At 39.3% G+C, this 16694-nt stretch overlaps 1 protein-coding gene across 3 annotated transcripts; it reads left to right on the top strand.

Annotated features, from left to right (window-relative positions):
* The first annotated feature begins 14 nt into the window (after nucleotides 1-14).
* Nucleotides 15-15965, top strand: TMEM168 (transmembrane protein 168). Of its 3 annotated transcripts, none has more exons than XM_048499573.1 (5): nucleotides 15-295; nucleotides 3147-4428; nucleotides 6757-6899; nucleotides 11917-12191; nucleotides 15108-15965. In XM_048499573.1, exons 2-5 carry the CDS (start codon nucleotides 3292-3294, stop codon nucleotides 15653-15655), a joined length of 2103 nt encoding a protein of 700 aa, XP_048355530.1. In that variant the 5' UTR covers nucleotides 15-295; nucleotides 3147-3291; the 3' UTR covers nucleotides 15656-15965. The 3 variants fall into 3 exon arrangements, with proteins under 3 accessions (XP_048355530.1, XP_048355529.1, XP_048355531.1); XM_048499572.1 differs by having other exon boundaries at nucleotides 15-785; XM_048499574.1 differs by having other exon boundaries at nucleotides 15-1391.
* The last annotated feature ends 729 nt before the right edge of the window (nucleotides 15966-16694 follow it).

Genomic DNA, 16694 nt, shown 5'->3' with positions numbered 1-16694 from the left:
GCAGCGTCCGAAGAACAGAAGACCCACCCCTCTACGTCGCGAAGTTAGCCTGGTTCCTCGCGCCGGGCCTCCGGCGCCTCGAGGCCAGCTGAGCTGCGCTATTTGAGCCCTCGCGCTCCCCGTATCGGGCGCTGCTGGGAAGGGAGGGCTAAAATGGCGGCGGGATGGGAACTTTTTTTTAAGAACGAGTGAGGCAGGGCAGCGACCGCCGAACACAGCGCCAACCGTAGAAAAAGTTGAGAGAAGCTGCGACTTCTTCCACCCTCGGCTTTCGTTGGCAATCTGAGGGGATGATGTAGGATGTCGTTTCGGGGGGGGGGGGGGGGGTCTGTCTGTCTCCCGGATCCTTTCGAGAGAAAAGCTTCTACCTGTGTCGAATGGTTTCTTTTTTAATGTACCCGAGAGAGTGAGCGGAGCAGACCTTTGCTTTCTCCTCTGTCTCCTTCGCTTTTCGGGGGTGGGGGGTGTCTGTCTCCCGTCCCCGGTGCGGCAGTTTTTGAAGGAACGAGCCTTAATGGCAACTCTTCAAGAGGCGACTGGACACGGGAAATTCTGCTCTGCTCTTTTCTCACGCTGTCTCTTTGACACGTGACAGTCCCGGTCGGATGTGCGTATCCTAAGCAGGCCGGTGGCTCTAAATTTCCTGTTCCGTATCCTTTTTAATTCTTTCATTTTGAGGCAGTATTATTAGCATCGACGTGACTCTCAGTGTCTTCGGTGTCGCTTTGGGAGAGCAGCAGGAGCAGTCGCAAAACGACTCCGAGCTCACACGTACATTTGCAAGCGTAAGTTCTCGTTTATAGGAGCAACAGGAAAATCCTGGCTCCTCTCAGCTTGGGGTGAACTCCCACCGCAGGAGCTGCCGTGTTTCAGATCATCCTTGAAGTCATTGGTGCAGTACTGACCGTTCGAAGCGGAAACGGTTTCAGCAGGAAACCACCTGATGATCTTAATTGCTTATATACCCTTCTAACAGTTTGATAGTATAGTTTGTTACCTATTTGTTCCAGTCTAAACCCACTGAAATCAACAGGTTTGGAGCGGAATTGGCTGTTGAAGCTGCTTTGGAGCAAATTTAAGGAGTGTGAGTCCAGCCCAGAGCTCATGCTTGGTATGCCAGAGATGTTTCTGTTTAAAAGCATCCAATAGCAGATGATATGAAAAGCTATCTGGAACCCTGGAGAGTCCCTACAGTTACAGTAGACAGTACTGACTATATTAGACCAATTGTCTTATTCAGTGATCTGAGCAGCGTTAGTGTGCTGGGGCTGCTTGGCTGTTACCAATCCAGCCAGTGCCATTGGGACTCAGCTTGCTATAGATGCCAGCACCCTCCAGAGCAGTGACCCATTTGATTATTTTCTGGTAATCTAAATGACCAGTCTGCCTCTGTAAGTCATCCATTACCTACTTCTTTATTAAACATTGTGCAATGCTGTTAGTGGCTTTGTGTCAGTTATGGTGGCTGTTGTTAAAGATGAAACTTCATCTCCCCAAGAAATATTAAAAGATATATTTCCTCACTTTTCAATCACTGATTATTAAAAACGGATGCCATGCTCTCAGCACCATGATTCCTGGACTGAGACTGTCTCCCGTCCCTGGTGCGGCAGTTTTTGAAGGAACGAGCCTTAATGACAGCTCTTTGGGAGGCGACAGGACACAGGAAAGTCTGCTCTGCTCTTTTCCCACCTTGTCTCTTTGACACATGACCGTCCCGGTCGGATGTGCGTTTCCTAAACAGGCCGGTGGCTCTACATTTCCTGTTCATGTCCTTTTAAATTCTTTCATTTTGAGAATTAAATGAATTCTCCAAATGGCTAGCCATTCTGTAGTTTAACTCAAGGAGACTGCATTCAAGGCTCTTTCTGCTAATTCTGGTTCTGTCAGCGCTAACCATTTTGCAGTCAGTCTCACATCAAAAAACCACACTCATCTCACGGGCGGTGGGATGGGGAGGAGCAATGTGACAGAAATGATGTTGGGCTATGTGCCAATATCATGTTCGGGGGTGAGCAACATTTATAGACTGTTGGTCAGTGTAGTGCCATCACAACTGTATTTTTGCCCAGATTTGATGTTGGCATCTAACTCAATGTATTGGCATTACTTTGATATTTTGTATTGCATATTGTTAGTTTCCTTGGGAGAAGGTATTCTGAAAAATAATTGCAGGATATAAATAATATTTAAGATTTTATAATATCTACTGCTTGTGGAAATCCTCAAAATATTAAAGAAGTAATGGACAAAGCTGCAGAATTAACTTTCTGTTGCATTTTTTTGTAATCTTCTCGATGAACTTTCATGTTTTTGAGAAGTTTAAAAAATAAACTTTTGTAGGATATAAAGAAAATTGCCATAACCTGGGTAGCCCAGACTAACCCAATCTTGTCAGATCTTAGAAGGTAAGCAGGGTTGACCCTGCTCAGTATTTGTATGGGAGACCACCAAGGAATGCCAGGTTCATGACACAGAGGCAGGAAATGGTAAGGTACCTCTGAGCGTCTCTTGCCTTGAAAACTCTACTGAGTTGCCATAATTGGACTGTGAATTGATGGCAAAAATAAAATGAAGAAAATTAAATGTTCACAATTAGTTATCTTCTGTATTACTTATTGTCACCATAAATCATCTATAATTAATATAAATGAGATTACACATCTAAATGTACTCCCCTCTGCAGTTCTCCATGGCAAATTTCTTCAGGTCCCATTACAACCAAGAACTTGTCAATGTTCGCCCAACCAAGTGGAAACAACTCAAATACTACTCGCTATACAGAATTCAGGAATCATTACACTGAATCCCGTATTAATTCAAGTCTTGCCACTTCTGACCAAGACAAGATACGTCTGTTTTTGAATGATTGCTGTACTAAAAGAACTGTGGACATAGCAAAGTTTTTGGCAACAGTTTTATCAAAAACTGCTCACTCCTGTTGATCACCTATTAACCTTTTTCTTTTGTTTGCTTGATTGTTGTTTAATCTATGCCTAATAAAGGTGTGAAGGTGAAGGAAGGTATAAATGAGATTTTTTTATAACATATCTTTATGTTCATGTTTAGCTTTGTAAATATGCATCTTTATTGTACCTGTAAATTTAGTTAAAACTTCTAACTTTAAATTGTGTTTGTTCTTCCAGAGCTTCAGTAATCCTTGGCTGTTATTGATGAAACAACACTACAGAAAGTTACTTCTGCATCATATTTCTTAGATGAAACTCAAGCACTTGTGTTGTATATATATTTATTTTTGTGGTGTGATACAGTCTTGACTAGTCAGCTTACATGTGTAAATCATTACGTTACTTCATCAGCCACTGCCTCTATGCAGCAATGACAAGACTAGAAGAAGCAAACCGAGAAGTGAATATGCATTCCTCTGTTCGGTATCTGGGCTATTTAGCCAGAATGAATTTACTAGTTGCAGTATGCCTGGGCCTTTATGTCAGATGGGAGAAGAATGCAGATGCATTAATACTCGTGATTTTTATCCTGGCTCTTTTTGTCCTTGGAATTGCCAGTATACTTTATTACTATTTTTCCATGGAAACAGCAAGTTTAAGTCTTTCTAATCTTTGGTTTGGTTTTTTACTTGGCCTTCTCTGTTTTCTTGATAATGGTGCTTTTAAAAAGGATGTGAAAGAAGAAGCAACTCAATACCTGCTTCTCTCCTCAATCATTATAAGGATATTGCATGCTTTGGTGCAGCGGATATGTGGCTGCATCCATCAGCGACCTACTTTGCTAACAACAGTTGAGTTCCTGGAACTGGTTGGGTTTGCAATTGCCAGTACAACTATGCTGGTACAAAAATCCATGAGTGTTATTTTGTTGGTTGTGGCTTTAGCAATGCTCATTATTGATTTGCGGATGAAGTCTTTCCTTGCTATTCCAAATTTGGCAATCTTTGGGATCCTAGCCTCAGTATTATTTTTTCCTTCCCTAGCAATACCCACAAATCCTTTTGCCTTGGGATGCTTTTTTAGTTGTCTAATCACAGACCCTCTTCTTGACGTGTACTTCAGTGGATTTTCAGTTATAGAACGTTGGAAACCCTATCTGTTTCGTGGGAAAGCCTGTCGAAGATTTTCTGTCATCTTTGTTGGACTTGTTGAACTTATTTCTTTTATACTATCAGCCTTGAAGCTGGGTGATTTGGATCGTTGGTATTTTGTGATACCAGGGTTTTCTATTTTTGGAATTTTTTGGATGATCTGCCATATCATTTTTCTTATAACACTTTGGGGATTTCATACAAAATTGAATGACTGTCACAAAATCTATTATACACACAGGGCAGAGAAGAACAGCCTTGATAGAGTCATGGCATCTAAAGGAATGCGTCATTTTTGTTTAATTTCTGAGCAACTTGTGTTTTTCAGCCTTCTTGCAACAGCGATTTTGGGTGCTGTGTGTTGGCAGGTATGCTATAAATGTGTTTCATCGTTTATTGCCCTTATATTTAGGGCATTAAGTATTACAGTTCATAGTGTATAACAGGTTAGTCTATCAGAGGTGTTTGTCAGGGCTCCAGTCCTATCAAACAGTCATTATTCTCCTTGAAGACCTTGTTCTGCCTCATGTGACTTATTTCATCCACAGAATAGTGGCATGTTATTACAAGTGTGGAGAAGTCATCAGACAGCCTCAATACAACATTGTAAACAATCTGTATTTTAGCTTGGAAACTAATTTCATTACCATAACATACTGTAGCAGACTATTGCACCATTTTCTAAAATACAGCAATGTATTGCAAAACACCTTGTGATAAAAATGGGAAGGATGTGAGTGAATGGAGTGGTGGCTTTTTATTACAGCATGCCTTGAACTGGATTTCAGTGCGCCTCTCTATGTTACTCACACAGATAAAATATAGCTCTTTTCTATGTGATCCCTGTCATTACTTTCAGGGGTATTGGGCAGGTTTATTCCCACTGCAGCACTATATTTTGTTTTCTCTGGGGAAAATGTCAGCTTTTTAGTTGGGTGCTAAACTGTTCCTTGTCCCATGTGAACTGTGGGTTTTTCTGCATGGGTTTCCTCTGTCAGTTCTGGCCCCATACTGCTTTGGTTTATCACCTAATGTCCAGACCTATTTTTGTGCCTTTAGTTTTCACTTCTTTTGTTGGTGGTGGTAGTTGTAGGGTTTTTTCCTTCAGTTCTTTTGAGACTACTTTTACCTCAATCTTTTTGGAAGCCAATTTTGAATTGTCTTTTCCTTTTTGTGCGTAGTGTTTCTGTTGGGCTTCTTTGTCCTGCCCACTTCCACCCACCTCCAGCCCATTTTCTGTGACTGGACTGTAATCATTGCAAAATCGCTCCCTCTTCTCCCATCCTTGATTTTGTTTTAGATTTTTTTCTCTTTAAAAAAACAAACTTTGCATCAATAAATCAATATAAGCATGCATGAACACACATAAAAATTGGGTTTAGTAGGTTAACTGAATTATCAAAGATGCTATCCTCTTTCCTTGCAGAGATAAGCTTTTTTGACTGTTGTGAGTTTTCTGGACTGTGTGGCCATGATTCTGTGCCACACAGAGAAATGCAGCTCATCATGACATACCTCTGAAGGTGCCAGCCATAGACATAGGTAAAAAATTAGGAGCAAAAACTACTATACCATGGCCACACAGCCTGGAAAATCCACAACATCCAATTGATTCTGGACATGAAAGCCTTTGACAATACATAGGTCTTTATCCTTATTTCTCTGCGATGGAAGGGACTAGGGCCTTACTTTCTTTTTAAAATGAAAGCTGAAAATTCAGAGAACCTGCCAAACCTTTCCTGACAATGATATGCTGATATATGCAGCCATTATATTGATATTTTGACATAAAAGTGTGCACAAACTAAAGAGGGTGCTGTTATGCCACTAGTGATGCCACCAATTATGACAAAACCCTCCCTTGAAAATCCTGATTATTTAAGGCATATGCAGAAGAAAATAGACTGACACTGCAACTTTGAGAATGGGGTGGGGGGGGGGGGGCTGTGAAAGAGCCAGGCCCAAATTTATGCCAATGCTTGTGAATTAGCTGCCAAGAAAATCAGGCATAAGTTGAGCATTCAGAAAAGCTCTGTGCCTTAGATCAGAGAGTAAACTCAGCATCCCATAAAGCGCAGTGAGAGTTGCTGAGAATTGATCTATTTACTTGACCCCTGCTTCACGTTCTGTCACTTGGTGAGCCTACAATATGGCCAGTGTAAATCTACAAACATACTGGCATCTTCAGAGACATGGAGGGAAACACATTCTGTGACATTCTTTTGAAGATGCCAACCATAGATGCAGATGAAATGTTAGGAGCTAAAACCAGCAGACCACAGCCACACAGCTTGGTAGCTGATTCCGACTGTGAAAGCCTTTGACAAATACATTGAACAAGTAACTCTTTTTAAAATCTGTTTTAATCTCTATTCATGGCAATTCTTCACATACTTTCGTATTAATAAACCTGTTAACAGCATTGGAGCAGAATGAAGAATTCAGGATTCCTTCCCAAGCCGGAGTTGATGGACAGTAGCATTTCAGATTTTGATTAAACCAATATTGAATTTTGTTATTAGCTTGTCTTCATCAAATTGTGCTGACAATTCTGATTTTCATGGTTCCTTTGTTTCCTGAATAAAATTTGAGTGAATTGTATCTATTAAAGGTGACTAAGGAAAAATTCTGAAGTAGGACTTTTCATTTAGATAAGCAAACTGATGATGTCTAAACATCTCTCTCTTTTTTTGTAGAAATCCAATGGAATCTTCATGAGTGTATTTCTGATTGTCTTACCTCTTGAATCCATGGCTCATGGCTTATTTCATGAACTAGGAAATTGTTTGGGAGGAACGTGTGTAGGATATGCAGTTGTAATTCCTACAAATTTCTGCAGGTATGATATTGGTTAACACTTTTCAGTTGATACGGATGTTATAAGGATTGTTAGAACACTCATTGTACCAGTATCGTTTTCTGACAAAACGAATTTTAATTTGTTAACCAAGTTTGTATAAACTTTCTCTTTTTCCCTCTTCCCTTTTTAAACAACATACGGATAATAGTTGCTTGCATGAGTGATGAATGTATAATTGCCTTCGACAATACAATGTATAATTGCCTTACATTTACTCTATGGCAGCACACCAGAATAATTTTGACTATATTAAGACAGGATTGCCAGCAGGCCAGGAGAAAAATGTGTAGAGGCTTAATGTATAGAAATGAGCAAGTGCACTTTTTCCTGGCAGGGAGATAAATAACATCATTCCATTCCATTAAATCTTTATTAAATGGACAAGACTCTTTTTCTTTAGGCAGTTGGCAACTTCAAAGAGGATTCTTTCTGCAGTGGCAAAAGATTTCAGTGTTAGAGAGGGAAAGTAGGGGAGCAGTCTTTCAACTGGTCTCTGTTCTAAAACATTTTATCAAATAAATCTGACTGGTGGGAGAGAAGAAAAATTATTGCTTCTATTCATGGTAGTTTGAACCTGACCTTTTGTTTGTTAAGGGATAGGCACATCCAGCACAGAGTTCTTAAAAAAACAAGATTCAGCATCTGAAAATGCACATTTATTTATTAATTGGATTTGTATCTTGCCCTGTCCCCGCAGGGGATATTACCTTTAGCTGAAACTTGCATTCTGTTATATTCTGTTTTAAAAGTAACTGTGCACACAATGTCCACTGCCTGTTCATTTCAGTGCAGCAGACTTTATTACTTACTGCATTAAGAGAACTAATTGGCACCAGCATTTCTACTGAACTGTTTAAATTATACTACCAAAATATCCCATTAGGAATATTAAAAGCTCTTCCAAACTTGTTAAACTCGATATGTTTCCTTCTATTCCTTCTGAATTCTATTTTGTTTATGCATCTTGAATTATTCACTGAAGAATGAATTTCAGTTTTTCAAACTAGCACATTTTGATACACCTAAATTAGTGTTGACAAGAAGCCACTTGTCTCTATGGAGGGTGGGTGAGCATAGATCCAGGCTCAGAATTGGAGCCTGCAGAAAATGATCATGCCCTGAACTGTTGTGTAGAAGACAGTGTCGAATAGCCAAGTAGGTTGATGGAGAATGGAGAGAAGTGTGTTCTTTTAGACTGTAGAATAATTAATCTAAAGTGCTCCAATGAGCTTGGTATTCATTAAAGTGTTCAAGAGGTCTTTTCTGTGCAGATAATAGGTTTGCTCTACGCAAAATGATTTTACAAACCTGCATGGCTAAATTATTAAGGATTATGGTCTATACTGCTGTGTTTATCTTAGGTAGGATCCTATTTATGTATTTTTGGTTCTGCTTACTGTGTTATGTGAATACTTACGCTATACTTCATTTTTTATGGTGGCTCCGGGCTTCAAAAATCACAATAAGTTGGTTATTGAATATCCCATTTTTGTGATTGTACTAACTCGCTATTTGTAATCTTCCTTGAGTCCCTGTGAGAATGGCAGACTATAAATAATAAATATGCAGTCGCATTGTTGGGCAAAATTAGAAATATAAATATCTTTGTTTTCTACAAGCAAAATTGTGAATATTCCAACTCATGAGAACAAGTGCTAGAAACTGCTACACCCTCTTTTACCGGAGTATGTGTCGTAGTTTTTTGCCATCTGAGAGGCAAGAAAAATAAAATTTGAAATTTGAAAACATCTTTGGTGGTAAATAAAATAAAGTGTATTATTTGGATAGAACCAGTCTTATGTAATCACAATAGGACCAGCTTCACATTAGGATATTTGCTGTGCTTTTATAATACTGGAAAACCAAACTATTCAATAGTGTATTCTCATCTTACGTTTTACAGCATATTAAAGTAAAGTTTCCCCTTCAGTCGTGTCCGACCCTGGGGTACCACTGCAAGCAGTGATTTCATAGGCAAGCCGTTTTTGAGGGGTAGTTTGCCATTGCTTTCCCTGGCTATTCTTTACCCCCTAGCTATGTGCTAGGTACTCATCTACTGACCAAGGAATTGATGGGTGGCTGAGTTGACCATGAGCCAGCTGCCAGGATATGTGACCCACAGGGGGCTTGAACTCCTGACCGTGTGAGTGGCAGTACAAGCACTTAACCACTACGCCACACAGCTCCTCTCTTTACAGCATATTACTTGTGGACAAATTAGTTGTATTTAAATTATCAACATATTTTTCAAAATATTTTGTATATTGTTACAGTATATGCAGGAATTATTATCTAAAGTTGTAGATTATCATACATAGAAATCTTCATATTAAACTTCATATTGCACATTTTGAATAATGCTTAATCTTTAACAACATTTCACTCATTTAAAAAAAATTCAAAGGAACTTGTTTTCTGGGGGAAGGGATTTTCAAAATATCCCGTGATTCTGTTGGGAGCATCACTCCATGGAAGTGAAGGGAAATAATATTTTAGTCTGTGCAAAATTTTCTTGGTTTTTTTTCTGAGCTTTCCCTACCTGCTTATGGCAACAGAATAGAGTTGAGCTACAAAATGACCAACATCAAAAGATACGGTGTGTACAAACAGTAGAGCACAACAGGAACCACCGTATCAAGGTTGCTTACACACATATACAAGAAAACAGTGTAAGTGTTTTAATAAAGAAAGATAAATAGTGATCAAAATTCACAACACAATAGTATATATATATTTAGACAAATCACAATAGCAGCTATGTCTCTATATCAGCAAGAAGCTGGCAACCAGTAATATACCACACCTCAAAGTCCACTTATTATAAATTCTGAAATGGGTATAGATTTATGACCCAAACAGTTCACAAGGATATCCAGCTTTTCAATGGCATATAATAATTAACACACTTTTTATAAGTGGAAGACGACTAAAGAATCCAATCTTCCAGTTTAATACAGGTCAGCAGAGAAATTAATCTACTGGCTACTTGGCAACCACGTAGAATAACCATATCAAAGATCTGTAAATAAATTTATATCCCAGTTCATTGACAACCACATGAAGCAATCACAAGAACACCATTTGTGATAAAACAGCGTTTTTGTAATCTTCAGTTCAACTGGTAAAACTAGCTTCATTTATAGGGATCTATTAATACAAATATAATACAATAATAGATACTATATAGCTTAATGAATGCTGATAAATATCAATACCGTATATACTCGTGTATAAGTCGACCCGCATATAAGTTGAGGGACCTAATTTTACCACAGAAAACTGGGAAAACTTATTTTCCTAGGGTGCGAAATGCAACAGCTAATGGTAAATTTCAAGAATAAAAATAGATACTAATAAAAATGTTTTTAAATATTTATTTCAAAGAAAAACAGTATGGTATCAACAATAACTTTAAAAGTTCTGAAGTGGAATATATAACTCTCACAGACAGTATTGCTTCAGAGTTTCATAGGGAAGATGCTTAACAAGATCCCCCTTTTAAAAAGTCCCTACAGGTTCTCCTTTGACACGGATAGCTTATCATTACACAGTGAAGATGCTTGCGTGGTGATGGCAGCTGCTGCCCCAAAGCAAGTCTTTTTTGCAGGTCTGCAAGCTCAGCTGGACAGAAGTCCCACCCTGCTTTCCAAAAACACTTGGGTGGGGGGGCCAAGAAGGTGCTGGCAGTGGCTGCACCACAGGTACCAATTGTGATGTTATTATTGTTATTGTGGGGAGGGGGGATTCCTGCCACCATGGGCTCCAATGGTGCGGATTTCCCAATGGATATGGCTCCCTAGCATTCATGGAGCTTCCTATCCTTAACAAAAATTCTGTAACATATAAATTTAATATTTAATATTCACACCTATTCACTGAATAGTCATTGTGAATGAAGCTACTGGCCACCTGTAGTGCAGTGAAGCAACAGCCCAAGGCTTACCTGGGAGCTGCCTTTGTGTCCACATAGCAGGGAGCAGGTGCAGAAAAACACCCTCAGCTCCCAGCTTTTTTTCGCTCGCCACCCATTCCCCCCACCTGCTCGCCACCCGTTCACTCGTGTATAAGTTGAGGGGGGCTTTTTTCAGCACAAAAAATATGCTGAAAAAGTAGACTTAAACGTGAGTATATAAGGTAGATATAATATAAAATGTATAAAAGATCTTAAATTCCATTCAATCATATAAATATATTAAAATAGACTTAATGCAGATTTAACTGAAACATTCCCCATCATGCTTAGATGCACATATTCATCAGAGTGTTGCTGACTACATATACAAGAATCTATAAGGGAGAAAGGTTAATTGGCTGCAGCTGTGTAGTCAGTGCTGTTACTAAAACCTTAAAAGTACCATTTTATTGTTGTCATGTAATTACAGTCACTTTATATTACAAGAACACTGCACAGATTGTCTCTCAAATATTTACATGATTGTTTATAAAAAGCATGCAAGACCCAGTTCAGAATTGAGACCCCATGGTAAACTGCGTGTCTTGAGTCTGTGAATCCATCTGACTCCTTGCAACACAATAAGGTTTTCAAGGCAAGGGACTAACAGGGGTGGCATGTCATTGCCTTCCTCTGTATAGCAACCAAGGTATTCCTTCCTAGTATCCCATCCAAGTATTAATCAGGGCTCATCATTCTTAATTTCTGAGATCTGACAAGATGAGGTGATCCAGATCAGGCCTTTAAACACACATCCATAAAACAAGGAATTATGCGGGTCGGTGTTCAGTTGAAAAATATATCACTAATGCAGAGTTACCACCTCAGTGAAAATTTGGTTATGTTAGAAATGACATCTATTGCATCTGCAATATTTAAACTACAGGGTTTGTCAGTGTTTCACAAATACCTGTTCATTTGCAAAATGTTTATGTTTAAATGAATTACCAGCACAGTGGTAAAATAGTTCAATTGTATCATAATGCAAAGTTAATGGCAGAAGAATCCTGATTGTAACTTTCCTTTTTCTATCCCCTCACGCAGTCCTGATGGTCAACCAACCCTGCTTCCACCTGAGCATGTGCAAGAGCTGAACTTGAGATCAACAGGCATGCTAAATACCATTCAAAGATTCTTTGCATATCATATGATTGAGACTTATGGCTGTGACTATTCTACAAGTGGACTTTCTTTTGATACCCTTCATTCCAAGCTGAAATCATTTCTTGAACTTCGGACACCTGATGGACCCAGACATGACACTTATGTTTTGTATTACAGCGGCCATACTCATGGAACTGGGGAATGGGCATTAGCAGGTAACTGGCATTTGCAGCCTTTTCTTGCACTTATGAATCTTTAGTTTAATGATTGATTTTTGTGAAGTAATAAATACATATATTTTATTTATTTTATTTCTCATTGCTAAATAAACAAGAACTAATTCTGGCTTTATTGTGCTGGGGGGGTGATCAGTTGATGAATAGGCTTTTGTAGTGCACTCTTTTTCTTTTGTTCCGCATAGAAAGCAGGCATCAGTACGTGCTTGAGAAGATACTTCTATGCTAGATAAAAATCTATGTGACTTAGATGCTCCAAATCAGAGGCATACCAGCAGAAAATGGTGCCCAGGGCAAGACCATAGTTTTCCACCACCTCCCATGGCACCCAGGGTTTTCCGCCCCCTCCCCATGCCCTCCCGCCCAGCCCCACTTACAGCCTCCCTGTGCCCCAAGGAGAAAAGGGTGGGACCCTTACAGCCCAGTGTTCCTCCCCCTGTTGCCCCCTGGCGGTTCCAGCCCACATTACGTTTGTTTTCCAGGCTGTTCAATGACTAGAAATTCTTTAAGGCAGATAGGACCACATTGGTACATGTATGAATCTAAAGTGCAAGATTATTCCAACAAATTTATGCAATTCAACCTCAATTTAAAAATAAAGACTACCAACAAGTAATTAAACCTGTTATATTTTGTCATTGCTAATTAAAAATACTACATGAAAAGACATTCCCAAATTCAGAAGAAGAAGAGGAGGAGGAGTTTGGATTTATATCCCCCCTTTCTCTCCTGCAGGAGACTCAAAGGGGCTTACAATCTCCTTGCCCTTGCCCCCTCACAACAAACACCCTGTGAGGTAGGTGGGGCTGAGAGAGCTCCGAGAAGCTGTGACTAGCCCAAGGTCACCCAGCTGGCGTGTGTGGGAGTGCACAGGCTAATCTGAATTCCCCAGATAAGCCTCCACAGCTCAGGCGGCAGAGCTGGGAATCAAACACAGTTCCTCCAGATTAGATACACGAGCTCTTAACCTCCTACGCCACTGCTGCTCCTGCTGTAATACAACAGAGTGGTTGTATTACAAGTGTCTCATTGAAACTAATGACAAGGGAACTGTAGGGAGTTCCAAATGGTTGTCCTGTGAGGACATACTAAGAAGAAATATGGCTCAAGAAGGAAAGAGATGATAGTCACATGTTTCTTTGAGAAGTTTGCTTAGCTTTTATGGTAGAAATGCAGTGTGTAGTTTGGTCCTGCTTATCAAATATACCTAGAATACAAAACTAAAGAGTTCCTCATAATAAAGCCCTGTCTCATGTTCTCCATGATTTTGCTTGTGCTAAATAAATTTAAATGAAATGGTTGAGATTTGAAGCTCTTCTGAGTTGACCTTCTGAGTTTCAAAAATTGGAAAAGTTTATGGTACTGTACTTCTGTTAACCCCCGAACCTTAACATTTTGAAAGAATTGTATTAAGCTTGCAGTCATGAACTCTGAAAGTTGGTTCAAACCCTGAGTTGCCAAAGGGAAATAAAAGGTGATTTGCGATTCTTTGTATTTTGTTACTAATTAAACAGTAAAATTATTTTGTTAATATAAGTCTCTAAACATTGGTTTTCACCAGCCTCTCTTAGATTATTTAACTTAAAAAAACTCCATTAGCATGGACATTCTTTAAGAACAACATTTGTGTTTGTAATAGTTGTTTTCCGACTTCTTCCTGTCTCCTAAAAATTGGAGGAAAACCTGAAGCAAACCTCTCTTCTCATAAAAAGCCAGCTGCTTCCAACAATACAATTTCTGATGGTTTGACTGGCAGATCCTGTTCTTACATAGCATGTTGTTTCTTAGCATGTTCTTAGCATGTTCATAGCATGTTTTCACAATACTAGAACCAGGAGGTATACATTGAAAATGCTGGGAGGAAGAATAAGGACTAATAAAAGGAAACATTTTTTCACGCAATGTGTGATTGGTGTTTGGAATATGCTGCCCAGGAGGTGGTGATGGCCACTAACCTGGATAGCTTTAAAAGGGGCTTGGACAGATTTATGGAGGAGAAGTCGATCTATGACTACCAATCTTGATCCTCCTTGATCTGAGATTGCAAATGCCTTAACAGACCAGGTGCTCAGGAGCAACAGCCACAGAAGGCCATTGCTTTCACATCCTGCATGTGAAATCCCAAAGGCACCTGGTGGGCCACTGCAAGTAGCAGAGAGCTGGACTAGATGGACTCTGGTCTGATCCAGCTGGCTTGTTCTTATGTTCTTTTAGAACCAAAATGGAAGTTCTCATAGGAGCCTACAAGTCCTACTCCAAATTTTATACTTATCCATTTTAGGTGCTTTTTTCTCAGTTGAGGAACATGTTTTTCAACTTTTACAACTGAAAAAATGTAACTAACAGCTTTCTCCTGAAACAGTTGCCTATTAACCTCTATTCTGGTTTGAACTGAAAAAATGTTTTGCTGTTAAATGTATGTTTCAGGGTCAGTCCAGTACATATATTTAAGAATGAGAAATTGGATTAAAATTGTTCTTGAATATATTTACCATGTGTTTAAGACCCTTGATCCAGAGAAATATTTACATAACAATTGGCTACATGTCTGAATATTCCTGTCATAGTCTTGTCATAGTCACCTGATGGGGATTCCAAATTCAGTTTCTTTGACTGAGTACTAGTTCATGCCCTGTATTCCATGGTTAAACATAGTGCCTCACTCCAACAAGCACAGCACCCTTCCATGTGGGAAACATCTGGTCTGAAATGCAATGTGAACATGACATCATTGTGGAAATGCAGTGCAGATATGTAACTTTTAAATAGAATGGTCCCCAGTCAAGTTCTCAATATATTTTGCTATTGGCCTGGATATAACTTCACTCTCAAACTATTACTGATGTAAAATATAGCTATTTTTGTGTAATAATGATGTCTTCCATTTCCCCTCAGGTGGCAGTGCATTACGGCTAGACACACTTTTAGAATGGTGGCGAGAGAAGAATGACTCTTTTTGTTCACGGCTTATTATAGTCTTAGATTGTGAGAATTCTCAGCCTTGGATTAAAGAAGTAAGAAAAGTCCGTGACCAGTATGTGGCAGTACAAGGAGCAGAGCTGGCCAAAGTGGTGGATATTGATGAAGCAGACCCTCCTCACCTTGGTGACTTTACTAGAGAATGGGTAGAATACAATTGTAACCCTGACAATGACATCAGTTGGTTTGACAAGGGGCGAACTGTCAAAGCCAGGTATGGAGTGTCAAAACGATGGAGTGATTATACTTTACACTTGCCAACAGAAAGTGATGTTGCCAAACACTGGATGATGTATTTTCCTCGTATCACCTACCCTCTGATTCATCTCGCAAACTGGTTCTGTGGTCTTAACCTTTTTTGGATCTGCAAGGCTTGTTTTAGGTGTTTGAAAAGGTTAAAAATGAGTTGGTTCCTTCCTACAGTATTAGACACAGGACAGGGCTTCAAACTTGTCAGATCTTAAATTAAGAACCAAAGGTGAGCAAAAGCACTTAACATACAAATGACTTGTAACAGTTTATGTTGTTGAAGGAAACTTGCTACATTTTGTAGCAGCATCCACTTTGTTCATTATCTTGAGCAATAGTATATGTAAAGAATCAGATTCTGTTAGGAAACCGAGAACAGCATTGGCATCAGGTGAACTGTGTTCCTGAGTTTGATTTGAGTTCTATAAAAGCCATTAAGTATGACCATGTTTCAGAGACGACTTTGTATGTCTATTTGCATTAATGCTGACAGAGGGCTAAATAAACCCTATAGTCCTAATCCTAGATCAGGGGTAGGGAACCTGCGGCTCTCCAGATGTTCAGGAACTACAATTCCCATCAGCCCCTACCAGCATGGCCAATTGGCCATGCTGACAGAAAACTGATAGGGTATGGATAATTCTATCGTTCCTGAACATCTGGAGAGCCGCAGGTTCCCTACCCCTGTCCTAGATGTACACACTGGGGAGTCAGTGCTATTAGCAGAATTAATTTCAAGGTAGGTATGATTAGGACTGCAACTACAGTGAATTAATTTTGGAAACAATAACCTGATCACCTGAGGCAGTATCAGAGTACACAACAGCCTAGACCATGGCTTTGGTAGTCTAGCTATTTAATTTGGAGTTGTAAAAGGTGGCTACCTCTCAAATTGTGGTGGTATCTTGAGTTGCTGTCATGGAGTGATAGCAATGTGCTGAACCATGTTTCAGTTTCTAAAGCAAAGCAAATTATCTTTATTTGTATGTATTGAGGCATTAAAAAGTGGTATCCCTTATGAGGCTTCAAAATCTTTGTCTAGTTAATTACAAATTTTGTGGTAGAATAGTCTAAATTATTAGCTGAGAAACAGAGGTTTCAATGATACTCTGCCTGTTGAACATTCCTAGTGGTTGAATTTTTAACTAAATGAGGGTCTATTTATAAAATAAATGTTCACACTCCACTGATGTTAGGACACTGCTCAGTGCCATTGATTTAAATTACTGTAAATTAGAAACCCCGTTACTTAAT

Source organism: Sphaerodactylus townsendi, linkage group LG06 (genome assembly GCF_021028975.2).
Source record: "Sphaerodactylus townsendi isolate TG3544 linkage group LG06, MPM_Stown_v2.3, whole genome shotgun sequence".
Lineage (NCBI taxonomy): Eukaryota > Metazoa > Chordata > Lepidosauria > Squamata > Sphaerodactylidae > Sphaerodactylus > Sphaerodactylus townsendi.
The sequence above is the reverse complement of the archived record's forward strand: the minus strand, read 5'-3'. Positions and strand labels throughout refer to the sequence as shown.

Bases quoted from the DNA above. Each gene is read 5' to 3' on its own strand.
- TMEM168 (XM_048499573.1), top strand. From the start codon at position 3,292: ATGTGTAAATCATTACGTTACTTCATCAGCCACTGCCTCTATGCAGCA. The intron at 4,429-6,756 runs GTATGCTATAAA...CTTTTTTTGTAG, and splicing joins TGGGTGCTGTGTGTTGGCAG to AAATCCAATGGAATCTTCAT. The intron at 6,900-11,916 runs GTATGATATTGG...CCCCTCACGCAG, and splicing joins ATTCCTACAAATTTCTGCAG to TCCTGATGGTCAACCAACCC.